Source organism: Sparus aurata, chromosome 24 (assembly GCF_900880675.1).
Source record: "Sparus aurata chromosome 24, fSpaAur1.1, whole genome shotgun sequence".
Classification (NCBI taxonomy): domain Eukaryota; kingdom Metazoa; phylum Chordata; class Actinopteri; order Spariformes; family Sparidae; genus Sparus; species Sparus aurata.
The window spans coordinates 9919760-9947708 of NC_044210.1; the positions used below are offsets into that span (position 1 = coordinate 9919760).

At 42.6% G+C, this 27949-nt stretch overlaps 1 protein-coding gene across 1 annotated transcript; it reads left to right on the forward strand.

The window, feature by feature from the left end:
• Positions 1–4921: 4921 nt before the first annotated feature.
• Positions 4922–27887, forward strand: LOC115576741 (heparan-sulfate 6-O-sulfotransferase 3-B-like). The gene is made up of 2 exons (XM_030409299.1): positions 4922–5891; positions 26359–27887. Exons 1-2 carry the CDS (start codon positions 5350–5352, stop codon positions 27116–27118), a joined length of 1302 nt encoding a protein of 433 aa, XP_030265159.1. The 5' UTR covers positions 4922–5349; the 3' UTR covers positions 27119–27887.
• Positions 27888–27949: the final 62 nt, after the last annotated feature.

Sequence of the window (27949 nt, forward strand, 5' to 3'; positions counted from 1 at the left end):
TGAACCCCTCTGATTTGAAGTAAAAAAACCACCAATTTATTGTTTTCAGTTTGTTTAGTGAGGCGTGTTATTCGCTTTATCTTAAACTGAACCAAACAGCTTTAAACTGGAAATGATGGTTTTCCATTAGAACTTTATGTAAAAATCAACTTTGAATGAACGATCCCAACTTTTCCCTTTTTTCAGTGTACTATAAATACATGAATGAATAATGACAATTTAAAATGGATTGTATTGGAAATAAATGGTCGATATGATTGCGTGACCCCTAGTTTCCAGCATATCCATACATTTAAATATATTGTAGTAGCTGGAGGAGTACTAGTTACGGACAGTGAGCGCTAGGTGGCGCAATGATTCATGGGAGTGTAATGTGAAATAGTCTGTTATTGCTCAGATATGTTTTGGTTTTATTACTTTCTGGACATGTTCTGAGTGTTGTGGTTGTCTCCTGTTATGTTCTAGGGATGTTTTTATTAAATTAGCATTAACATGTGCCACTATGGTCAAATGTGATATAGCGGGTAAATAAATACGTTTAAATTAAAGCTTTATTTATTCACATTTCCTGTTTTATTCTGTAAGGAACGTTTTTTTTTCTCACGGGATGATACTTCATAAAAGCTAGTTTGAAAATCAATAAAATCTCAGTTTGTCATCAAACTAATGAAATATAAGAAGAAAGAAACACATGTACACAACCAGTCAAAAGTTCGGACACACCTTCTCATTTACTGTTTTTTCTTTATTTTCAGGACTGTTTACATTGTGGATTCTCACTGAAGGAAACAAAACTAAAACTCACTCTCCTTCTTGGTCAAATAGCCCTTAAACAGCCTGGAGGTTTGATCCACGCAGTCTCCTCTGAACAGCTGATGTAGAGATGTGTCAGTTTCGTCGTAGCTCTTTTGATGGTTTTTTTTAAAGTAACGAGGGACTGTCGTTTCTCTTTACTTAGCTGATGATGTTCTTGCCATAATATGAATTCTAACGGTTGTCAAATAGGGCTGTGAGCTGTGTACCAACCTGACTTCTGCACAACACAACTGATGGTCCCAACCCCATCAAGAAGGCAAGAAATTCCACAAATGAACCCCGACGAGGCACACCTGTGAAGTGAAAACCATTTCAGGTGACCACGTCATGAAGCTTTAAAGATGACATTACAGTACGTTTGTACTCTACTGTTTGTCAGATGCTGCATAAACACCTACAAATCTGCCTCTGAGAGGAAGTTACCTTGCGGTTTGATATTGTTCCTGATGGGCCCGGCCCAGGAAAAACACTTTATGTCTAATAAGATAAAACAAGATTTGACACAGGTTAAAAAAAGAATGATCTTTATGAGAAGAAATGTACAAAAACACAGAATTACAAAATTAAAAGAAGGGCACATTCATTGGGACAATTTCATAACATCGGCCTTGTCACATGTAAACAAATTTTTAAAAAAGATTGCACTTTGCTATCAGGTAGTTGATTTAGTTGTTGCTGATCTAGCATTGGATGACTCAGGTGTTGGCACATACTTCTTACATGAGACAGGTGGGCTTCCTGAGGACGGCGGCGTTGCCTTTGAAAAAGTGAAAAACAAATAAAATCACAGTAAAAACAAGCTTCTATGGACTTGGACGACACAGCACCTATCAGCTAATGACGGAACTGGGACCAATAAGCACACCATGGGCTCATAATCAGCAACAGGTTCTCGTCAGCACAACAAACAAATGGAGAGCCAGGCAGCGAACCATCAGAGACAGAAGGCAGTCAGACCACGGACAGGAAACTGCAGCGACGCCTGACAAACAACCTGCCTGCTCCATACACAGCCGGGGACTAATGAGGGGATGAGCCTCCGCCGTGCAGACAGGTGACGATCAGGTGATCAGTGGCTGCAGCTTAGTGGGCAGGTGAGGCATGACAGGAGCCTGAAGTGTCCGGAGAGGAAAAAGCTGGAGACAGAGGAGCAGTGACAGTAACGCCATCAGATACATATTCTCAGGTGACAGCTCACAGAACACATCTGCCTGCTCGAGGGCCTCATTTCTAACATAAGCAGATGTGATAATGATGATGTGAGCAGATTAGGCTGCTTGTGTTACTTTAAATAATAAATATATGCATGTTAAAATGATATGTTTTTATGTGTCTAAGGCAGCAAGAGGCAGATTTTTCTTGATGCTATGAGGCTTTTTTTTACGTTTCGGATCATCTTTCATGCAAGCAACAGCAGCTGTGATGCCCCACGCCTCCTCTTTTCCACTTTAAATTTTCTTGGTGTCTCTTGTAGCTGCAGCTTTACATTCCATTTGCTCCCTTTAATAGAGTCTCAGGCTGCTCATTTGCGAGAAACGCCCATGAAACTCTCAGCTCACCCCAGAGGTCCCGCTGCAAGAATCCCCAAAAGCCAACTCTCTCCACGCCTCTCAGCATCATTTCAAAATCAATACTAATTTCCAATAAATAAAAATTTTCGCACACATCATCTGCAGGTGCATCGGAGCGGCCACGCTGAAAATGGAAAAAGGCAAAAAAAAACAGACAAACAGAAAATCGCAAAACCCAATCCAATCATAATTTCCAGGAAGCTTCGGCTCCATTATTGGGAGGCCTGTACATTGCAGCAGGCAGCTGATTCAGCACTTCCCCGGGTTATTTCTCATAAGGCTTGTGTAGTGAGCGTCGGGGACCTCGTAAATATCCCAGCTGCACAGCCAGAACAACACAAGTCTCGCCTCAGTGCACAAAACATTAATGCAGATTCTCTCCCATCGGGGGATTCTGTGCAGATTTTAATCAGCGGGCCACTTGTAGAAACACTTCCCACCACCGCATGTGGAAGAGGGCCGCACAGGTAAAGAGCATGCTGACATGGGATGCTGTCATCGCCGATGTCCGGCACTTCACTTCTGCGCGACCTTTAGAAAAGGAGATATTTCTCGTCCTGGCGCTTTCCATAACAGATTCCTTCCCAGCCTCCTCCCTCCCTCAGGAGGAGAGAGGGCGACTCCTCTCAGACACAAAGAGAGGTGAGCCTCCGACTAAACCCCCATACAGATTAAGTCGGTGTCTGAGCAGGAGGGCAAAGTGCATTCAGCGTGGAAAGAGGATTGAATGGAATACATATCAAAGTGCATCCTGGTTAAATCCCTTGATGGAGGGCATTTAAGGCAAAAACTAACAAAAGCTTCTGATCAGTGCAGCTTAAAGGAAATCCATTACTGGAGGGCTGACATGCCTTCAGTTCTGTCTGCTGGTGTCCACAGAGCTGCATCGCGTGGTCAAGTAGAGGGGGTAAAGGAAAACCTATAGGGGATGATGACGAAATGGTAGGAAACGCACGCGCGCGCACACGCACGCGCACATTTATGCGCACGCGGGCACACCCACGTGAATTTCTCTCACGCCGGCTGCCAATTATTGACTTGACATGTTGGAATCTGTCCATGGTGCTGAAAATGACTCGCCTGAGGATGTTAGCCGGCTGCATGGGAACTTACATCCGACGGGCTCACACTGTGGAGGTCTGCCCACAAACATACATGAAGACATCACGACAAAATGGCACTTTGGAATACAGCTACCCGAATCCCTTAAAGGATGCAGTGATTAATATTAAAATTATAGTATGCGCAATAAACATAGAGAGTCTGCCACTGTGTAACACAACATGCGCACATATGACCAACAGGGATTTGAAGTGGATACATGATAACCATTGCGCACCATGTTTACATCACTTCCGCTTTACGTTCTCCATACATGTTTCCCATATTATCGGAATTAGTGATTTTCCGCCAGCTCTTGTTCTAGGCCACTCAAGTTGTGTGTGTGTGATTACAGATACGGTTGCGTCACCGGGACAGATGACTGGCGCAGATGTAGAGTCAAGCCCGCGCGATCACAGCCGGAAATCTAATTTTGCGCCCTTCAAAGTAAGGGGCAGTGGAACAAGGGGAACCGATGTTGTGTCCTGCCACATTTACTTGTTTCCCGTTTCCTTCTTTGAGATAGCACGTCGGGAAAAATAGTGAGACTGAATAGTGATTGATTTTCTTTCTTTTCTTTTCTTTGGGCTTGACAGCAGGTTTTGGAGCCGCAGGCCTCATTTCTTCAGACCATGTTTCTTGTTGGTTCTGCGTCTTGTTTCTTTATAACAGAAAGTCCAAATTAAGAATCTCCAAGCTAAATCAGTGCTGTCGTAATGAGTTAACAGCTGGTTATTGTCGTGTCATACACACACACGGTACTCAATTCAAATTAATCGACTTAACTAAATGTAATTATGTTGACTCGATGTCAATGCAGTGAATCGATTTCTGATTTATTACCTTTTAGATTCAAATTTTTGCTGACAATTATCATTTTGGCAGGATGCACACAAAGGTGGTTGTTTTATTGTTTCTGACTCAGCTGATTTCAGGTATCAAGCTCTGAGTATGAGGAAGAGTCAGACCTACACCTGATTTTTGGAGCCAATGCCAATATGACTGACAAATTCCACTATTGATATATCGGCTTATTTGCACACTTTTTTTTTTGCTGTGATTACTCAAATGTGGCTATAAACATTATGACAAAGGTATATAGGCCTATGAGGCAGGAAATATTTACAGTTTGACAATAAACAAACAAACAGGACATATTACTGGGAAAAGACTAATCATACCCAAAGCTTCAGGTATCTGAATTATACTCTCCAAAATGGAGAAATCATGTCAGTGCACATCAGACAACATATGCTGATATGAAACATCTGTGACAGGCGGCTATAATGAATTTAAACCTGGTCTGATCACACCTTTCCCTAATTATTCTGTTTCTATCACATTTTAAGGCAGGTAATCAGAGCAATTCATTAATTAAACTATTATTGTGAAAGTCTTGACCGGAAGCGGTCGCCTTCATCTCCGCCATCTTGGCGCTGTTGCTCCGGGCTCAGATACGATCAGCAGTTGGCAGGACAGCCGAGCCCGAACACTCCTCGCACGGGGATGTGTCGCCGCGCATTGACGTCTGGGAAGGTGTCACTGGACGTCAGTTTTACCTCCAGTCTGACATATTTAGGAGAAAAAGCCTTCTGTTTTTATTTCTAGTTAACAGGCGACAGTTCAGTGTGACAGCTTCAAGTTTGAGAAGTGGACCTGTTCTCGTGCGGGACGTGCGGTGGAAGCCGCCCCGCAGGACGCATCACCTGAAAGTGGGACTCCAACTTCATTCGTGTTAAATAACAGGAGAAAAACAAACGTGCCCGGGGTGAAGCTGCAGGATGAGACGAGGGGAGGAGGAAAACGACTCGGACACCACGTTACCGTTTGTGCCGACGGCGTGATTTACAGTTGTTCCACCATGGAGGAGAAGTTCAACCGACTCCTCTTCATCCCCATCGCGGCGGTGCTCTTCTTGATGATCGGCTACCAGTACGTGTGCCCGGCGGACAGCAACACCTGCTACTTCAGAAGTGACGAGAAGGGGCTTTTCCAGCGCTACTCATCGGGGCTCGAGTTACTTTACACCGAGCCGGAGGTGGACGAGGACCTTCCCTCCAAAATCACCTCCAAATTCAACTTCACGGAGCGGGACCTGGACCGGCACGTCGACTTCAACATCCGAGGGGACGACGTGATGGTGTTCCTGCACATCCAGAAGACGGGCGGGACGACGTTCGGGCGGCACCTGGTCAAGAACATCGAGCTGGAGCAGCCGTGCGACTGCCTGGCCGGCCAGAGGAAGTGCACCTGTCACCGGCCCGGGAAAGCCGAGTCGTGGCTCTTCTCGCGGTTCTCCACGGGATGGAGTTGCGGCTTGCACGCGGACTGGACCGAGCTGACGAGCTGCGTGCCGGTGGTGATGAACAAGCGGGACAAGAAGAGTGCCCCGAAGAGCAAGAGGTGAACAGTCCATCACATTATTAGTCATTTAGTACCTTCCAATTAGTCTCAATTAAATCTGTTCTCTTTAAATAATTCACATATTAATTGAGTCACTCGCTCATTCACATGTTGTCATTCACAGATCCACTCACTGGCCTCATTATTCACTCAGCTCAGTCCCCTTCACTCACTCAGATACAGTCACTTATTTATTCACTCATTTATTCACTCACTCACTCACTCACTCATTTACCCCTTCACTCACTCACTCACTCAGACACAGACACTCATTCATTCACCTCTTGGGCCATTCATTCATTCAGTTACACCCTCATAAATTCACCTGTTCCTCCACACCTTCGCTCGCTCTCTCACTTATTCATCCCTCTATATATATATATATTTTTTTTTTTCATTTATTCACCCCTTCTCTCGCTTATTCACACACACACACACACCCACTCACTCACTTTTCCAGTCACCATTTCTCACTTCGCTCGCGTCTCCCCTCATTCACTCGCTCATTCGCCTCATTGTTTAATCATTCACCCTTTCACTCCGTCACGTCATCATTTAGTTGCGCCTGTGTATCAGTCACCGTTTCACTCACGGTCTCCCCCTCATCAATCCACTCATCCATTTTGATCAGGCAAGTTCAGAGGCAGGCAAAATTAACAAGCCAAACTAACCTGAGCTGTGATCAATCATAATAGATTTATAAGTGTTCAATACGTTATGAGGGTGCACTAACACAGATCCCTGAGTGTAACTGACATGATTAATTGATTAGTGAGTAATTTGTCGCGCCGCTGCATCTTTCAGACTGACATTATTATAAATAAGACATGAGTGTTTTTCGACATAGTGTGAAGACAACAATTTGGGCATATTTCAGTTTGCTGACACGTTGATGGCCGAGTGCTGGCTGAATCGGTCGATATTGGAATAAGAATAAGCCTTAGTGTGGATTAGCGTAGTTTAGAGGTCAAAGGTGACCGGGTTTTTACAACAGTGGAGGTTCTGGGCACAGATTTCCATGGCTTCCAGATCGCTCCAGGCTCATGTGTGTTCCCACTGGCATGTCATGCAGCGTATAGAGCTGGCTGAGTGTTAACATTCGCACGGGATCAACACCAGCCGCCAGCCAGCAGACGGGCTTCCTCGTGCGAAGGTCTGTTTCAATTTCCTGTAATTACAGGAGCGATAGAGCTGAGCTTAAGGGAGTAAATCACTTAAGAAGGGCAGGGCCCTCTGAGGTGTGCCGGCTGCGTGTTGAAGCCAATTTACCTTGCTGTTGGTTCAGAGAGCAAATCTCCATATGTTAGCGGGAGTGTCAGAGGGAGGGGGGTGACAAGGACGGGGAGCGCCTTCCAGAATCTTTCCAACCCATTAACTGTCCACTGTGGCAGCCATCAGACTTAATTTAACACTTTTAAATTGTTTTGAAAAGGCGCCTCCGAGCCGTATCAGCGCCACGAGTGAATCAACAACACTCCAGTCAACACTTGTCAACTCAATATAATAGTCGGTGGAAAATCTGCACTCATTAACATTGGCACTTTGCTGCGCACAAGGCTGATTGCAGACACGAGCTGGCTTCATTTGTAGGGATGGGGACCAAATCTGAGCCTTTTGCAGCGATCAAGTGACAATTCTTTAATCATTATTTTGACAAGAGGAGTGTTGAATTCCTCTCACAGAGCTAATAAGTGGACGGAGTCTTGTGGGTGTTGACTTACAGAGGGATTTTTTCCTGCGGTTTCTGTCGCAGCACCAGACGATATGCAGTATAATATGATACTGCGCCGAGCGATGCTGAAAAGTACTCACAGATAATGCGATGCTTTATTGATCCCCACTGGAGGTAATCGGTCTGCCCGGCCCCTTCCACAGGGAGGTCAGAGGTCATCCCAGCTCTTGAGCAGCTTTTAGGAAATCAGCGTCTTCCTCAAGGACAAATTAGTTTCATCTGTGGTTAATGGTGCTGTTGCAGTCTTTTGCTGTCAAATACGATCAGATGCAGCTCTGACTCACATTTTACACTGGTTGCACTGGTGCCCCTCGTTTAGGTGCACCAGCACATAATTTAGGTGCACCCAGTAGTAGCGTACACTTTGATTTAATTTCTTAACGCGTGTAAATGACTGTGGAAATGAGCAAAGGTGCAGATTAATGTTTTTTTTCCTCATTTTAAGTTTTAATTTATTGTTAAAACTATGGCGTTTTCCCCTGTGAAAATATTTGTGGTTTTCCTTAGTTTTTCTGTTGTTCGGTTTAAAAAAAAATAGATTTGTAACGTTTTTTGCTGATTGTCAGTCGCACTGTGGCGACGTTGAACGTGCAACCAAAACAGCTGCACCCTGGAGCCCTCTACACTGTCAAATCTGACACTTTTTTAGCTCATACAACTTATTATGTATGGAAGTATATACGTTACTGGGTCTGAGTAGATGAAGCTGGCATGCAGCATAAACGAAAGTACAGTTTTAGAATGAGTAGCTCCAGCTCTCTAGCTCACCATAGCCAAACATCTGAACATTACTTCTGCCAGCTTTTATGCTAATTAAGTGAATCAGAGCAAAATTAGAGAGGTCTCAGTACTGAGCGCTCAGGCGGAATCTCTAAATGTGCCATTTTGGTTCTGTCTGTGCCATTTAAAAATTCTCAGGTACCTAACTTATAGTTTATAGTTGGGCTCCGCTCGGGCTTAACTGGTGAAAGTAAAGCCGCCTTTTAACATTTACGGTTAAGAGAAAGGAGGAAGGCATCGTAGTTAATGGTTCACCCAAAATTGAAAATGCAGTCCTTATCTGCTCAACCCCACGCTGATGGAAAGTCAGGTGAAGTTTTCTAGTCCACAGTATCCTCTGAAAAACCCTGAAATAGATCGGGACTTGTTTTGAAATGTAAATAAACAACCAAAAAAAAAACCAACCAAAAACAAACTTAAAATTGCTCCATACAGCTATTGTCCTATCATCCAAGTCTTCTGAAGCCTTGACACATGGGTGAGCTCACTGCAGATGGTGTGCCCGCTAACGCTTTTAGCTTAGCTTAGCTTAACAGCTCCAGTAAAGATTTTGGCTTGAAAATCTAGGAGAAAAAGTTCCCGATCCCAAATTGAATTAACTTCAATTTTTTTCCGTAGACTTGGGCGAACTTATCCTTTAACGACTCTTAACTCATTCTATACACGTGAATTTGTTGGACGACCGTGAGTCGTAACTCATTCAACAGCCATGAATCTGTCACATGATGTTTCGTTTCCCCGGGGTCCATGCCTGCTTGATTTTCCATCCAAACACTTTAAAAATTATCAAAATAGACGAACAGTTAAGTGAAGGCCTCCTGTCAGTTCACATTAAAACTGCAGAATAAAGACAACGCAGAGCTCACTCGGCACTCGGCGATGCCTCGCCACGAGGCTTCACGTTGTAGTTTTATCAGACCTGAAAGGCTCTTGTCCTGTCACTTTGGGCGGCGTAGCCTCCCCCTGATGGACTGTGACTCACACGATGATGGCAGCGGAGGGAGCGGGAGTGAGTTTGTGCATGTGTGTGTCAGTGCGTGTGTGTCGTATTCGTGTTAGGACGCGATACCGCTCAGCTTAATACAATATTTAATGCGACTCTGTCCTATTCTCCCAAGATCCCTCTGCTTTATCCGTGTTCCTGCTCTGATCCTTCTGTTCTCAAGAGAAGTTAAAAGAGGTTAAAGAGAATTATCGTCGTTTTTTCCGATAAATTCACAACCCCTGTCGCTTCATTCTGTTCTTTAGATCTAAATTTAAGACATAATCGTTAAGAGTATGTCATAAGGCCGAGGCGATTCCGAGCACTCAAAACATTATGTCCTAGTCCGGATTGCGGAAAAACAATCCAACTCAGTAATAGCATGTTGATGCTGAAGGATGACTCGTGTCTTATACAAGTCACATACAGCAGTGGGGAATGCAGACAGTCAGGGATCAAACATCATGGGAATGGATGACGCCCACACTTAGCTTCAGGCTACATCCAGCAGGGTGTGATGTAGTTTGCAGAGAGTCCTATCTCAGCCCTCAGACCCACACTGGTTTGTTATAACACGAGGCTTTCCTATAAATCCCTCCCAAACAGCACATTGACTCAAGTACTGAACTTAAGCATTAGTTCCATTTGCTGCTACTCCACTGCATTATCTGCACTACATTGTTTAAGGTTAAGCCAGGGCTTTGCAGTGTTTTCAGCTTCTGACCCCTTACATGAAAGCAGCACGCTGTAAGGCACATTTTTATCGGATTTCCAGAACATTCGGCCAGGTAAGATCTGGCGGGGCTGGTCAAGATTTGTGGCGGCCAGTTCTCTCGTCGAGTGCCATTAAACGCCGCAGAGGGAGAAGGCGTAATGACAGTTGTGTAATTAAAAGAGCTCCAGTGAAAAGCACAAACCCATGGAAAACAATTTAGAAAATCTGACGGAAATTTAACGTCGCTGTTTCTTTCTTTTGCGTGCATTTATCTGGTGGACGGTTACAGCCTCCGCGTTTGCTCGACAAATATGATGTTTTTGTCTCTTCAGTGGATGATCAGACAGAGACGCGATGCCAGAAATACACAACATCTTTCTGTAGTTTTTTTTTTTTTAAATGCACAAAAAAGTTTCTAAACTAAAAAAGCAGCCGCATAACATTTTTCCATTAATTAAACTTGATTGCACAATAGCGCAGACAGCCCCGCACTATTTCCAAGGCACTTTCGAAGCGATGCCGCTTTTAGCAACGAGTCTCCAACTGGAGCCCGACTAATACGTTTGGTAACAAAAAAATAGTTTGCATATATTCTGCATGTATATATCGTACGTGTATGATATCGGGCAATAGATGGAGATCATATCTGTAGCGGCATCCGACCCAAGAATCAAGCGTCATTTGGACTGTTACCCCAACCAACCAAATTTCCATTTAGATTCACCAGCATTAATAACCACATTATGTAAAACATAAACATTAAACATTATGTATAATTAATCAGCCACAGTGGCCATTTTGCTGCACAGCCAGTTCTTAAAACGTTGGAATACATTTACATCCACGGAGCCCACACCTAGCTCTTCCCCCTGCCTCATTACCATACTGTCTGTCTTTCGGTGAAATACAGTCTGGGTCTCAGGGGGGTTGTGAAATGAGATAAAGTGTGACAAAAAAAAAAAAATCCTTCGGTGTGCACCGAATGTACAGACTACCTCAAACACCTCGCCACAATCTGCGTCTCAGTGGTGTGCTCCTTCATGATCAGTGTATCGCTGACAGATACCTGCGCTTCATGCTTCAAGAGGTTAATACTTTGCACATCTGGACTGATGCTCCGTTCCGAATACTGAGGCATCTGTCTGCATACGAGCACTTCAAAGTCACCTTGAAGTCACCTCTCTCCTACACAGCCCACCGGTGTAAACACCAGCAAATACACAAACTAGACATTGATATAACTTGGCCACACCTGCAATATAACAGATGAAGATGTGTCTTATTTTAGTTATATTATTAGTGTACATCTTTGCTGTCGTTGTTGATGGATGAAAAGTTTGCTCAAAGTAGAATCATGTATATGAATCCAAAAGAGGAAAATGAGACAGTATTCACTAATTAGCTCCTTTGTTAGTGTCCTTTGTTAGCAGATGAGTTGGCATAGGAACCAGTTTGTACTTAAAGTATTTTTATTTTAACCATGTGCAAAGCAGTAATAGACTGGTTTGTAGCAGGTATCATCCCTATACAATGAAAGAGAGCAAAAACAAGCAATCTAATGAAACAAAAAGGAACAGCATTGATCACACAGATGGAGACTCACCTAATGTGCATATTGTCCGTCCGCTCCGTAGAGGAAATCATCGGTGTCCAGATCCTCCTAAATTCTTCCCATCTGTCATTAAGGATATGTCGGATTTCTCCAGGTGGAGGGCATCAGTCAGTGTTGTTATCCAGGATTTAAAAGTTGGCAGGTCTTTCTTCTTTCTAGATCAAGAGAACAAGTTTCTTTACACAAAGGAGTCCGTAGGACAGGGGAAAGTGGGTCTGGTCTTATTTGGACATTAAAAATCCATTTAAAAAAGCATTAAAATATTGCAACCCAGAATTGAATAGAATTGTTATTTAGGGTCATGAAGTAAATATGCCTCTGCTTGATTACATTTCTTACAAGTTGATGACATTTATGAAGATTGTACGTAGTTTTACCTTCAAAAAAATGCAACCCTAACTGTATCAAACAGCGCCTGGTAGCCATGGGATGGTATGAAAATGTAATGTCTGGGTATTCTTGGCCAAAGTAACTGCATAGCATATATGCTTTTTCCTTTTTTTCCCCTCCAGCTGTGTTTTATAGGTTCTTGTGTAAATGTAGAAGATCTTGAAAGTTAAAAAAGGTCAACGTGTGCACCAACAGAAGCCCCTCCAACAGAAAACATTGTTTATTGGTTAAAATAGCCTTAAATAGAACAAGAACTGAAGGGTTTAACCCCCAAAATGCAATGTGAATCATATAGCCCTGGGCTCAGGTTAACTCTGGGTTAACAATGTGTGTGTGAAAAGTTTATCCACTGGTCAAATCTTAGCCTGGGGCTAAGGATAGCTCCTGGCTAAGAATATGCCCTGTGAAGTGCCCTGTTTAGAGGTCAGTGGTAATGATTTTGACCACAACACATCACATTCATAAAGAGATTGTGTATTTCACCTCCCGTTGGTTTTTCTTTTCTTTGCTCCTTCCATCATACATTCATTCCTGACTTAACATAAGCGTCTACCTGCATCAACCCACACGCCCTCCTTTCATCTGGAAATTTCCCTCCTAACACGCAAAACTTCACTGAGTGATATGCGACCTGTTCAAGTAGTTTTTTATAGGCACACCGCTGGTCAGAGGCTCCTGCCGGGCTTTTGCTCGCAGCATGGGGCTACAGCATTCACATCGCAGCGGGCTACGAAATTGCTGTAAGGCCAGACGTCAAACCGTCTTCAATTGCCGCGCCGCCCTGTTCGTCCTCGGCAGTCGGCCTCACGCTGAGCAGTCAGAGAGTGTAACCTTATTACTGACCTCATTATTTCAGATTAGAGCAAAGAATGCAGGCTGGCCAAAACGCAGATCAGCCAGAGTCTAATTAGCCCAGTTCATTCTGGACTCAGTTAAGGTGGTTTTAGCTATTAATTTGGAGAAAAAAGCTCCCTATTATGATGATGAGAATAATGACACTAATGGAAGTAAAATATGCAAAAATATGCAAGAAGCGGACATGATTTAGAAGTCAAACAGGGATGGTGGAAAAGATGATTTTATTAAAATGCAGTTTTCTAGATTCTGTTTCTTTTTGCTAAACCGTGTTTGACGGAAATACTAAATAAACTCTATGGTGAAAAACATCTGGTTGCAAGTTTCTGACATTAATCTCCCCTTGCAGTTACAGCGAGTCAGTTTAAATCCTCGGCCAAAGAGAGCCATATACAGAGATTTCAGAGAGGGATGTATATTGTTGAGCAAACGTGTTCAATTCGAAGCAGAGAGCATTTCTCAGAAGCTTTAGGCCTAATGCTGCCCTTTTACTGTCAACGGTGCTTTTTACTGTAGTGTCAGTCTTCGAGCTTAGCCATCAAGTTATTTCGAGCTGCTGACAGCCACACATTGTTGTAAAAACTAAATGTGACAAGAACACGGGTTTTCAAAAGAATTTGACCTTCAGTCACCAGAAATCATTCAAAATGCTCACAGCGGATATAGATGACTTAAAGTGAGACTGCAACTTTTGAGGGAAGAAATTACACATTATTTTTCTCACTAATAAAAAGTTGAATCAACAATCAGTAAAACAGAGTGACACGATATGATAGGAGAGACCTAAATTATCAGCTAAAATATCAACACATATCTTGGACACATTAATTAACCCTGAAAGTGAAATGCGCTGGATATGATCAATGAATGCTACCGATGCTAATTACCTATAACATATGTCGTTTTACCTCAAAGCACGGCCCGATGTCCCTCCATACTTTTTTACAATCCATCATCTTCTCTGTCATCTTTTCAGGTTTTGATAGCCCGTTAGCCTCCGTAAGACAACAGCTGACGTTAGCATCCAACCACTGCTACTTTCTTTACTAGGGGTGTACCAAAATATCGATACTACAGTATATCGCGATATTTTGTCTTGAGGTACGTAATCGATACACTGGCGCCAAATATCGATATTTAATAATATTTAAGTTGCAGTCAGTGTGTGTGTAAAGAAGAGCCACTGTGCAGTATACACTTTGTTTTACTTGGCTGTCATTCATGTGAAATTGATTGACAATGTTTTGTAATTCCTGTGAAATGGATTCAGTGCAGTGAATAAATATTGAATTTCTTCAGTGACACAGATATCATGATGTATCGTGGATGAAATTTCTTGCAGTATATCGCTTATCGCAGAATAACTGTATCGTGATATTATCGTTATCGTGGGTGAATTTTAATGTTAGTATCACAGGGTTCTCCCCAGAAATTTTTAGTGTAGCGGTGCACCGTCTGTCCAGGGACGGGGGGGGAGACACGGACGGACGGACAGACGGTCATCAACTCCGTCAGCCGGGGGACGGACGCTCATCGCCGTCAGCCGGGAGCTCCTAGCCGTCAACCGGGGGACGGACGGACGGACGGACGCTCGTCACCGTCACGCGCGGAATATAGCGGCGCTGACCTAGTGGTATAGCGGCGTAGCGCCGCTGTTCCACCGTCTGGGGAGAACCCTGTATCATATCGCGAGGTACCTGGTGATACCCAGCCCAATTCTTTACGTCATCTTTTTGGCTGCTGATCAGTCAAGAAGTGGTGAAATGATAACAACTTGTCAGATTCCCTACCTTCAAAAAACGTACAACTTCAGACGAAAATGGCCGCCATGTGATTATGGTCTGTAGTTTTTAAGTGGTCTTGCATGTTTGATGGCTAAGTGTTAGCCAATGTTAGCAAAGTTTTTGAAAATTAATCAAAAACTAATCTTATAACTGTGTTCCAAATATGCTGCTGTTACAGTTCTGCTAGCTAAAGGCTAAACAATAGCATTCAGCTAAAACTCAATTTCCCATAACTGTCACTTGTTATCCAAAAAGTTACTTAGCGTCAATTTAAAGAAACTAAAGTTGCCTGTACACTGCTGTTTGAGAGGCTGTTTGCATTTCACTGAAGTTCTGATTCGTCACTTCTCGTGGGTGGAAAGTATACCGGGATGTACAGTACTTGACATCAGAGTTTTATTTTTGGCAGAGGGTGAATGTACGGGGTCTTTTGGGAGATCCTATGCTGCAGCTTGATGTTGTGATGTAGGCTGATAAAGCATAAAAAAAAAAAACCCTCCTCAGGTAGCTTAGTATCCTGTCACTGCTTGCTATCCTTAGGCGACACTGACTGGCCTCATGCAGGAGTTGTTTGCTAATGAGGTGTAGACGTTAGGTGTGATCATTTGGATCTATGTTTTACCACGTCTCTTCACACTCACGACACAACATACCCTCACCAGCCTGTCGTCGAAGTCTGGCTGAATTAAAGATATCACCATTTGCATGACTTGGCATGGTAATTTATGCCACAGTCTGCTCTGCCAGTGCCATGGGAATTGCGACCTTGATCACACGCCTTACAGCAGAATGATGATGATATTAGCAATTAGGCCCGAAGGAAAGCTGAATGACCTCTGAACTCCCTGTGGAGGGAGGCAGGCTCAAGAGGGGCATTTGTGGGTTGTGAAATATTGGTATTTATACCAAAGTGACCCTCAAAATGTGTTTTGTACTTAGATTAATTAGCTTTATCTTTAGGTGAACCGTCTACAAGCAACCAAATGTTGACCCTTAAACTGATAGCTTGACACTGAATATGAAGCTATCCACACAAGTTTGCCCATTATCACTTCAGTCTTATTTATGTCTCATTATCTTAGTCTTAAACACGGTACTGTCCAACTTCTATTTGTGGACATGTTGCTTCCGAGTTCTTATGCGACAAATGTTGCGTAATACGTTGTTATCAACTGGTACCGCTAATTATGGCTAATGTGGCTAGAACTGTTTTTGGAACACAGTCAACTTCCCAGCCCTGACCTCTTTGCAAAATGGAAAGCGCCATAACTCTCAGCAAATAAGCCAATTATTTTACTTTGGAGCCTTACTTAAGTAGTTTTGATTACCATGATGTTTGCTCTCAAACCAACGTCCCTCTCATCATTATACTTTTATTTTCTACAGTAAAGAACTAATTTCTAACTCTAGAAAGAACAACATCCTGTCATCAACCCATCAAATCACTGAAACGTCCATATTTAGAGCCTGTATTTGTAAAGTTAAAAGAAAGAAATTTACAGCCGACAGTTTATTGAAAAGTGATACTGACTTCAAATACCTTATTCTGCATGCACTAGTGTATTTCAGTGTCCTGTTGACAGACTTATTCTGTTGAGGTCTTGTGTGAAAATTCCCAAATTTCCTGCTCATAATTACTGCTGGGCTCCTTTGTGAGCAAAATTTGTAGAACGCAGCATACAACCAACACAAATTATCCTACCGATGCCCAATATCATCGTTTAAAGAAGACCGCTTATGTCACTTAATGTACATTTTCGTCCAAATATTTAGACAGACTTTGTGATTAATTCCTTCACTTTAAATTCTATAATTGCGCTATACAGTCTTTAAATTTACATTAAGATTTGGGGATTCTACGTGGATATGTCTGGTTATAATCAACTTAGGCTTTTATTCCAATATGTCTTTATGTTTTTTAAATATCCCCACTCACTTTAGTCATAATTATGCAAAGTTATAATGACTTAGACGATGGTTTTCAATGGTGCTGCAGGTAAAGTAGAGCTACATGAAGTTCCAAAGTGAAGTGAGACCATTTTGAAAGCATGCCTGTAGAGAGATTTATTAAACAGATTTTAATCAAACGGTTGTTTAGGGTCAAGTGAAATGAAACCTCTCAGTGCACTGGCTCCGTGACAGGCGGCAGCGTCTTGTATTCTAGTAAGAAATACAAGATATTCAGAGGATCTTGATAATCTCTACACTCCTTAGGGGGATTAGGGGCAGTCGAAGACAGGTTTTATTATACTTGGGAGGAGGAAGGGGTGTAAGAGGAGGGGGGGATTAATCCTGAGGAGTTATTCAGAAACCTGTCGACTGGGTTGGAGATTGCATTTAGCAAACAGTGTGTGTCAATTTTGTTAAACGGAAAAACATCACAGAAAGGAAATCTCCGCTAGATAGTCATCGCGGAACAAAACCGTTCAATTCTATGGGAACGACATGAGATTCAGCATTTTTGGAGCCATGTGTGATGTAGCAGGCTGTACCTTAAATTCGAATCTTCTTCTAATTCACCAGTGTGATGATAATCTGAACGGTACGAGCTGTGAATCACTCGTGACTTTCAAAAGACTCACTGTCAAAACGCCGCAGGAAAAACATACAGCAAAGCGTTGGAAGCAGCCTTCGCATACTGCAAAAAAGTGGATTGCTTTTCAGAAATTCCTCTGTAGTTTGTGTGGGTAGATCTGACCTTTGCAGAGTATAGTCTCCCATTTATCCTTTCCATGCAAAGATTAAGATGTCAAGAAAAGGTTAAGGCTAAGACGCTAAAGCTGCACATGCCAGGTTGTCGTTGATGTCCTCGACATTATGCTTTCCGTGGGCGTGTTTAAAAAACCAAATGAACTACGGGAACTCTGAAAAAGTGTAGCTACCTGAGCCGCAGCCACATTTTAATAAAAACAGATGGAGGATTTTGTTCCCTGAAGAAGCTCTCCTCTGCAAAGATTTGTCTTGAACCCTGAAATATTCTGCATCATTTAGTTTGTGTAAGTACACGCCGGCTGCGGCTCCTCACATAGTCTATCACCTAGTTTTCAGCAAAACCACATCTTCACACCCTCGCTCGCCTGGACACCTCGTCTTTCTGGAAGCGTTCTCGGTTCCCTCGTCTCCACACCAGCATCCCTGGGGCTTTTCCTTTATCGCCCAAAATAGCATCTCATATCTGCGACCAATGAAGATCACAGTGCAGCACCAGTCCCCCCCCCCGCGCGTCACTTTCTCTCCTCGCACGCTCAGTCTCAATCTGTGCCTCTGTAAGATTTATCAAGTCCTGTTCCAGGCCCATGTTTCTCTACAACTCGGTTATGCTTACGGAGGGGAGAGTGCGCCGTTGGCAGATCACTTAGGGGCCGAAGGAGAGTGCTGTAGTTTGTGTGTGTGCTTGGTTGTTGGATAGCGATACCGCTGTGCGCAGATGGGCGCAGGGATCATTTTGCCTGTAATTGGCAGACAAAGATTAAATTAGTACAAGAGAGAGAATCAGATGAGTGAAAATGGATCCCGCTTGACCTCTTGGTCTGGGGACTGATGTGATGAGACTTGCCCGGTCTCTGTGCAGCTGAGCAGCCTCACTCTGTCATCTTGATAACATCCCCTCTAACATGCAGACCTGCTGCTGCTGGATCCGTGCCCTCAGACATCCCTCTTCCATTCGTCTAATTGCCGGTCTCATTTACTTTTTGGGGAATCGGCGCCCCTGTGCCGCGTTTAATGGCTGTCCTCATTTGTAACTCCTATTCTTCTAGTCCCACAGTCAAGTTGGCTAAGCTGAAAAATTGAACCAGGCTAATATTTTATCCGCTTTGCCAAATGAAGTGTTATCCACAAGGTTCTTTCTGTTCCGAGGGCTAAATGGCTAAATGTTTTCCCAGCTGAGAGTTTCACTGCAAACGTGACCCTTTTCAGAAGAGGTTAGCTTTCATGTTTTGGATTTATTTTGGTCTTTAAAATTTTGGAATGTTTTGTGTTAAAGCCACAACAACAGTATTTTTCTATTACATTCGATATTCATTAAGTAAAAATATGAATATTAAATTAAAAGAGGGAATGTGTAAGAAGTGGCTGTCTGTTGAAATCGTACTCCAAACAAACAGGGGGCAGCATATCAACAAGCCAACCGCTAACTGCTGCTAACTATCGCTGCCGTTAGCTAGAAGGCTGGACAGCTAGCGGTCGTATTAGCTGACTCGGAGCTCAGAGTTCTAAAGTTGATGGGGGCTAGCTGGTTAGCATGCTAACTTCAATAGACATCTCAACTATGGAATTTTAACGATTAAATCTGTAAGGTAAGAATTAGCTTATGGTTTTCACGAGTTTTTGTCTAAAAATGTATGAAACTCTACATTATGCAATCTTTTAAAGGCAGTTTTCAGTTATATAACAATTCATTTGTTGAGAATAATGTGAACATTTTTGTTTTTCTTTCTGATTTATGGAGTGACAAAAAGATTTGACTAATATATAAACAAAATTTAAAACAATTTATGAGCCTCGCTTTATTCAACGGTAAGATTTCTGTTCTGGAAATTATGCAAATATGTGCATATTGAATTAGACAGTCCCTCATTTGCATATCTAAACACAGTATACCAGAAAACCTGTAATACAAAAAAGTCTTGATGTGAGCAATCAGCGACAATTCATGTGATTATCATCTTTCAGTTAAAAATCTATTCTGTGAAAACTACATCTCGTTATTGTCTCCCTCTATGTAAATATATGTTTCAGCTTTGATCAGGGAGAGGTAGACATCTGTAAACTGAGACGGAAACAGAATATTGACACCTGAAACGTGGGACGATTAAGCGCAAGATTTCAAACAAACAGTAACATAACAGAATATGATTGAATGAAAGCCTTAAGAACAAAGGGAACATTGGGAGTATTTGCATTTGACAGTCTTCTTTAGGCTGCTCCCATTCCTCTAAGAGACACGATTCATTCTCGATGTGAGAAATGTGTTTCACACCCCGAAACTTTCAGAGAAGCTGTCATTATCACAACCGAGGGGACATTTAAAAGTGATTTGGGAGATAAAACTGTTAAAAAGGCAGCATGTGACTACAGATGGAGATGACGGAAGGTTTTTCTTTTTCTGGTCAGATAGTAATTCCCACTTGGAGGCAACGGTTAAGGGATCCCTAGCGGGCACAAAAACACCTTTAAAATGGATTTGCTCCAACTGTGAGCGTTATCAACACCCTGACTTCAGTGTGAAATCGATGCAGTCCTGTGCTTGTTTTCAAATTTGCTTTTTCTCCCAACCTGGCTAATAGAAAAGCTCAAAAGTGATATTTTATTGACGCTGATCATTTGTGTGTGCTGTGAAACGCCCCAACTAAAAGCAACATGATGTTTTTTTAATTTTTAAAACGATGAAATAAAGATTGTTGTCCATCCAGACACTTTTCGTACGGGCTTCCTCTCCCGCGGCATAAATAGTTTCCATCAAGGCTTTTATCATGAGATGACTGTGTCCTTGATGGTAGTGAGTGAATTAACAAGGCAGATATCGATCTTTTGCTGCGAGTTTCCTCTGTAGCTTTTCGATGGTGATTTAGAGAGTGAGAGAGAGAGAGACAATCAGGGAGAGAGATGGAGATCAATAGTGTTTGCAGGTTTGCTGTGTGGAGAAAGGTGACAGGCGGCGAGAAGGGCATGAACGACGCGATGGATTGATCGGTGGCAAAACGGGACAAGCTGATTGAACTTGGAATAACGGCGCACGGCCGCACACACATGCCATATTTGTGTATTGACAACAATTGTGCTGTTACATGCGCCACATGTGTTGGTGTCTTGTAGGCTGTATCTCCCTTAAATCTCTCTCACAACATTGGATTTTGGCTCGATCAATCAGGTGTCGGAGAAGGCCAAAAATGTTCCCACTTTGTCCCGTTCAGGCCTGAAAGACTTGGAAAGCCATTTAGCACATTAGCGAAGAGGTTGGGCATGGGCATGGAATAAATCAGGCCGTATGACAGATGTTGTTAGAGAGAGATTGATGGTGGTGAAGAGTTGTTTTAGCTCAGGAAAGCCAGTAATAGGAAACATGATGTCAGAGCTGTTTCTTCATGTGGGCTGCAGGGATCTCACAATAACACAAGAAGATTTAAAAGCTGCTATAACCAACATTTGTAGATTAAAAAGGTTCAATATTTTGGTTTAAATATTTTAAAAATTAGGGAAAATTATCAAAGAAATCTATTATACAAAGACATTTATGTATTGTGTTGCAGGTATCCATCTACTGATGCACACTAACTAGCTAGCCACTGCCCGTTCTCTCTCATAATATCACGCCGAGCTCTCAGTCTGGACCACTAGCTGCACGGCTAACTGAGCTACCTCAAGGCAAGCTACAGTTAGCAGCAGTTTAGCAGTATGGTAATATGTTGCCTCTATTTGTTTGCAATAACTCAATGATTTAGAACGGAGGAGTTGGTGGAGACCAAAATAGAGCTAAAAGGAGAGTAAATTTTGGTACGTATCACATCATGTCAGCTTTAAAGATATGATATGTTAATTCAAAGATGTCGCAAAACTTTGGTATCTATTTTGTTGAATTTTATACTTAATAATTAAAGTAATAATAGTGATTTTGTACAAGGTAACTGAGTTTCAGTTGGTTGCCGATTGCTACCGAGTGAGGAAGTAAGCTGGTGACCAAACTTAAAACTTAACCTCGTCCTTGAACATTTCTGGCTGAGTCAAGCAGATTGTTGAACAATGAAGACAACAATGAATTACATACTTTGTTTTAAGAAGGCGGGTGTTATGTCAGTGTTGGACGAGAATGAGCCTGCAGGACACCTCCTACTGGTGATAGCGCGAATCTTTTCTACCTTTATATTATTACATTCACAATCAGAAGTGACGCCGCCTGCTTCCTGCATGAGAAAACCTCCGCCATTCCTCCAACGAGTAATTATTCTTGACCTTCTTAATCTGACCCTGCCTCTGTCCCTGACACGAGTAAGGGGAGAGCTTTGACATTTGCCGGTCTTTGTCAATAGGTCACGATGAAAGCGCAGACGCAGAAAGGCGGGGTTGCATGGACATTTATTGATCTGGCTGTCTCGCGGTTAGCTGTACAGATAGATGATAGGCACAAGAGGAGGAAAAGAAAAGACAGAGCTCTTTTCCAGTAAGTACAACAAAGGCCGCTGTGTGAGGCGCTCGCGTGTGTCCATCCATCTACTGCTGTCCGTTCAGCCCGGCGAAGATGGCAGGGTAATTCACTTAGCCTCCACTGTGGATGGCCATTATCTCGGGGTGGTGTGTCTGTCTGCGGGTGTGCTCTGCCGTGATATCATCATGGCACTCACTTAAGTATAGATCACAGCTGATTGCTATCTGCCATGTTGCAATAATTGCTAAATTGTGGACCTTTTAGGGCTGTTTGGCCGCGCATACTTTGCTCGGCAACACAGCTTCTCTCTCAATTAATCAAATTTGTCTGTTTACAAGCGACTCGGAACAATAAGAGTCGTGCAGACGCTCTCATTGTGAAGATGAAGAAGGGGCTTGGTGCATTTTGCCCGAATGTCTCAAGTTTTTGTCACATAATGACAAGCCTTTCATAAGCATAGTTATATATCAGCCAATGATAGAATAATATAATGATTTAGTTCAAATCATACTCATCATTAAAATTCGTATTTTTGTTTAAGAAAGTGAAACATTCTGCCATCAGGGTGAGACCAATTATCTACTGAATCTTTTTTTAATAGAAATGAGTGCAGTGTTTCATGACAGCCTGTTCTTTAGTTTTTTAATTTTTCCTTTGTATAAATTCCGTCATTTATATATATATATATTTTTTTTTCTTAGCTAGAAAGAGAAAAATTTAAAACGGCACTAATTGTACCGCTTGTAGACGAAAAAAGAAGAAAAAAAAAAAGCAGAACTTACTGAAAACATTTTGGCAACAGGCAAGGTTGGGGAAGAATGAAGGCTGGCTGAGGCGTGTATGCTGGGTAGTTGATAAGGGAATGTGGAGCAGGTGTGGAGGTCAGTCGATGTAGAAAGGTGGCAACACACTGGGGACTACTGCTGGACAGGGAGGGAGTTGCATGCTTCAGAAGGGACTTTGTTAAAATGACGAAGGAGAGATTATTGTTTTTTTGTCGTTCTTTCCCCTTTTCTTCCTCGAAGGTGTTGTTCTTCCCCAGTTAAGATTATACTTCAGCCTTTCCTTGTAAGATTTGTCTTTAAAATACATTGGTCATTAAGTTACCACATGTGCGTTTTACCATATGTCAAGAACAACAATAATGTCCCTGTATAAGGGTTTTATTTCCTCATAATAATCAATTCAGTGGCTCATAAGACCAATGTTTGTTTAAAAAACTTTAAAACAATTATTATCTAAGGGCATAAAAGTTAATTCTCCTAATTCAGCCTCTTCAGTGTGAGTATTTTCTGGTTTATTTTGTCCTCTAGGACAGTAAACTGAACTGAACCATTAATCAACTAATCAAGAATATAATAGACAGATTAATCTCCAGTAAAAAGAGATAGTAGCAGCCGTACTTCCACACTTGATCCAACAACTGACATGTTACCAAATCCAATTATTTCTTAAATTTGAGCTTATTACTTACCATTACCATAGCATGTAGTAGTTCTTGGTTCAAACATAGCACTGCCTGGATTATTTGATCAAATGGAGGCATCGTTTCTTCTCCATAAGCTTGGCAATGCCAACTTTTAAAACTAACATGTGTAATGATACACACACTGTGAAAAGTCTAATCATTTAAGATAGTAAATATCTAAATATGGGTAAATCATCTTAAATTTGTATACTTTTCTAATATTACTTTTAAAGGCGCAATATGAAATTACTTAAGTTTAAAACATTAAAAAACATTATCAACAGAATCTGAACAGATAACAGTTTTGAAGTTAGCATGCTAACCAGCTAGCCACAGCCCGTCCCAAACACCAACAGAAGCTCTGTTCCTCCGAGATCGCAGTCTGGACTGCTAGCTTCATGGCTAACTGAGCTAACTAGCTTAAGGCAGCTACAGTAAGCAGCAGTTAGTTAGTTAATTATTCTGTTGATATGCTGCCCTGCTTGTTTTGAGTGTAAATTTGACAGGTAGCCAAATTCTTACATATTGCACCTTTAAGATGTTGGGAGGAAGCTGTTCCAAATGTAGTATAATGATTATATTTTTTATTAAGATCTTAACATACATTTTAAGTATATTTGTAAAATAATAAATGCACACATTTTATAATATATATATATATATATATATATATATATATATGTATATATATATATATATATATATATATATATATACACATATATATATATATATATTAATTATGTATTTTTACTTTGTTTCTTCTTATTATTATTCCATTCCTATTAAATGTTGTCTTACATTACATTCGTTGACTTATTCTTTAACTACTGATTCTTTTCCTCACAAAGTGCTGTGGTTGGTGCGAGGGGGAGCTGCGGTTAGTGTTGTTGAGATGTTTAGCGGAAAAAAGACAAAGACAAACAAAAAGTGGAACACGAGGTGTTGCCCCAACTTCACCCGGTTATTTCTTATGCGGTCTCTTAGCAACAGAGAAAAAAGATGACAAAGCTTCATAATTAGCTGTTTCCATTTCCCGCTTTTCACTGTGGTGTAGCGAAAGAGGCCTTAATATAACAGTAGAGGCCCTCCAGCTTTACTGATAAGAAGAACTGTTACTCAAATTAAGTATTTCACCAGGTGAAGGATGCCAGTGTGTGTCTTGGCACTCTCATCTAATCACACAGGTGCTGAGTGTGTGTGTGTATTGTACACAAAGTGACCCACAAACCGTACGGGAATCTGATTTTGGGAGCGCGTCCAGCTCATCACAGCCGTCTGCGCGCTTCTTGGCCAAACTCAGTCCACAGAGACGTGCTCACAAGGAGGGGAAATCAAATGGAAAAACACTGCTGTACACCAGGAGCAGACGGTCCCAGGAATTAAAGCTCCAACAAGTTATACAACTGTAGTGGGGCGAGAGGAATGTACCGAAAACCTGACTGTTCTTGTACTATATGTTTTTGAAAAGATAGTTTCCCGGAGCAGCATTGCAGTAAAATGTCCTTGAATCTGAATTCTTTATTTAGCCGGAGAATGAAAAGCTCCCAGATGGTAAACTGCAGCCCTGAGGAATGAAAAGAAATAAAATGTTCTGCCTTTTATTCCGGCTTTTCTATTTGGTTTCTCACTCTGACACCGTGAGGTCATGGTGATCTTTGCTTGAAGATGAACGTTTTCAATTTCCTTTTATCTACGCTGTCTTTCTTTTGAAATGTTTTTTTTTTTTTTTGGGGGGGGGGAAAATGGCTGAAATTCTCCCCGGCGCTGACTCCTTCAGTCACCTCACTGTTATGCTGGTCATCTCTGAACTCAATAGATAAGAGCGGAAAGCCGTGTTTGTCAGTTGAAAGCTTTTCTCGCGAAGGCTGGGTTACAGCAATTTCTTTTTTTTTCTTCTTCTTCTTCTTTATTTATTTTTTTTTTTTGAAGCGCCGTTCGTGGCAGATCAGAGTGATCCAGAAACACGAAAGGTGCTGCAGACTGGGTGGGGGGGGGGGAAGAACTCATTTAGAGGTAGGCAGAGGCAAATGGGTTTGACAAAAACAAGAATCATTTCACATCTGCAGGATATTAAATGCTATACATGCTTGGGTTGCGGTGTTCTCTGTGTCATTATTCTCTCAGACACACTTGATGATGTTTTTCATTTAAACCCTAATCACACTTTCGTCGCTGTCTATATACTTCCAGCGCTGTGGTATTTTCTTGCTGCCTGTATTTCTTTTTTATCTGCAGCAGGATATGAGAAATTTGATGTATAGTTTCATCCTCCTTCGCCGGGTTGAAAATGTGGCTCATGGTGTTTTGCCAGACGGTTCCTCCAACCTTTGTCTCATTCGGCGCGTACGCAGGTACCATCTCAACTTAATGCTGCCGGCTGTCGCAATTCAGTTTAAGAATGCTGGAGCTATTTGAATGAAATACAATTCGTATCGTCCGTGTAAAGGAAAAAGAAAAAAAAAAATGATGAACAGTGAATTGAAGCCTGTTTTCATAGACGGAGTGACTTGTTGTCCTCACATCGCCCTGCTGGCAAGTGTGTCGCTCGGAGGGGGCGCTTACTCTCAGAGGCTGAAAGGAAAATAAAGTTTGAAGGAATAGGTGATACCTGTCATGCCTGTTGAATGAATAAAAAGCTACAGCTAGCAGTTGGTTAGCTTAGCTTAGCATAGAAAAAGCGTAGAGTGTAATAATGTCACCATGCCTGGCCAAGACGTCCAGGTCCAAGGTCAACACACATCAATCCATATTTCTGTGCATGTGCCAGTGTGTTAATTTTCAGCTACATTCCTTGGGCAAGATGTTTTGAAACCAATGATGTGATGACATAATGTGTTAATTGTACATTTTAGAGCTGCTTGGGCAACCGAGGCTGGCTGTTTTCCCTTGCATTCCTCGTGCTAATGTCATTTAGCATCACCTGTAGCTCCATTTTTAGCATACATCCATGTCTGTTGGGAGAGGATACTAATGTTTATGTATCTCTGTATCTGTCTCTGCAGGAATTTCTACTACATCACTATGCTCCGTGACCCCGTGTCACGCTACCTCAGTGAGTGGAAGCATGTGCAGCGTGGGGCCACCTGGAAAACGGCCCTCCACATGTGCGACGGCCGCCCGCCCACTCAGGACGAGCTCCCCGCCTGCTACAGCGGTGAAGACTGGACGGGCGTGCCCCTGGCAGACTTCATGAGCTGCCCTTCTAACCTCGCCAACAACCGCCAGGTCCGCATGCTGGCCGACCTCAGCCTGGTGGGCTGCTACAACATGTCCTCCGTCAGCGAGCTGGAGCGAGGCCGCGTGCTGCTCGCCAGCGCCAAGGCTAACCTGCGCAACATGGCCTTCTACGGCCTGACGGAGTTCCAGCGCAAGACGCAGTACCTGTTCGAGCGGACGTTCGGCCTGCGCTTCATCCGGGCCTTCACGCAGATCAACAGCACGCGCGCCGCCAGCGTTGGGATCAGCGAGAAGGTGCGGTGGCGCATCGAGGGGCTGAACGCCCTCGACGTGGAGCTGTACGAGTACGCCAAGGAGCTGTTCCTGCGCCGCTACCAGTACAACCGCCAGAAGCAGCACCAGGAGGAGCGCCTGAGGAGGTGGCAGGAGAGGCAGCAGAGGCAGCGGATGCACAGGACCTATCTGGCTCAGCTGTGGAGACTAGGAGGAGGAGGAGGAGGGGAGGAGGAGGAACAGGAGGAGGCGAAGGTGTTAGAGCAGGTAGCCACGACAGAGGACTACAGCAGCCAGGTGGTGCGGTGGTGAGGAGAGCACAGGAACTAGAAACACCAACGACTGATCGCCGTTTGATTCATTGTGCTTTACTCTCCTCCCTCCATCTCTCCTCCGCGGTGAATCTGCCAAAAACCTCCTGCCCTCATAGCCTCATAGCTCTCTGTTGGACTGCCGAATGGTGTCTTAATATTTATGATGGATGTAATTGTCATGGCAACATACACATTTTGTATTTATGTTTTTTTTTTCCTGATGGCTATTTTTGGCACTGCAGTTGTGAATTGTATTAATTTATTCATTAGCAAGTGCTTTGAATGTTCTCAAAGCGGCGAAAAAATGTTTCTTAAAAATTCGCTGACAATTAGTCGTAACAGAAAAAAGAAAAAAAAGAATGTGCTTCAAGAGGAAGGCCAGTTTTAGTCTATTTTAAAAATGGTGAATGAATCGAAGGATCCTCCGTGTCATGTTTGTGATCTAGCGCCGTGTTGATCAGTGAAATCTTGTAGTTACTCTGTGGTGTTTGGCTTCATAAGAATATCAAAGCACAAACTTGGCAATAGTCTGCGGTGTGTTTTTTTTTTTTGTTGTTCCTTTTTCCGACTGATTAAGCTGCAACGTACAGAAACGATAAAAGGCAATTTCTTGCAGGAAATGTGTTCAATAAAAATATGCAGCATCCAGCGATGTAAATGTGTCCCTGATGGACTCTCTCTGGTACGCATGTGTACATGAACGTGTTCTGCCTGGCTCCTTTTTTTTTTTTCACAGCATGTTCTCACCATAAAAAATCTGAAATCTTCCTGCGGTGTGCCAACTTCTTCCATATCCACGCACGTACAGACACACTGACGCGCATTGATG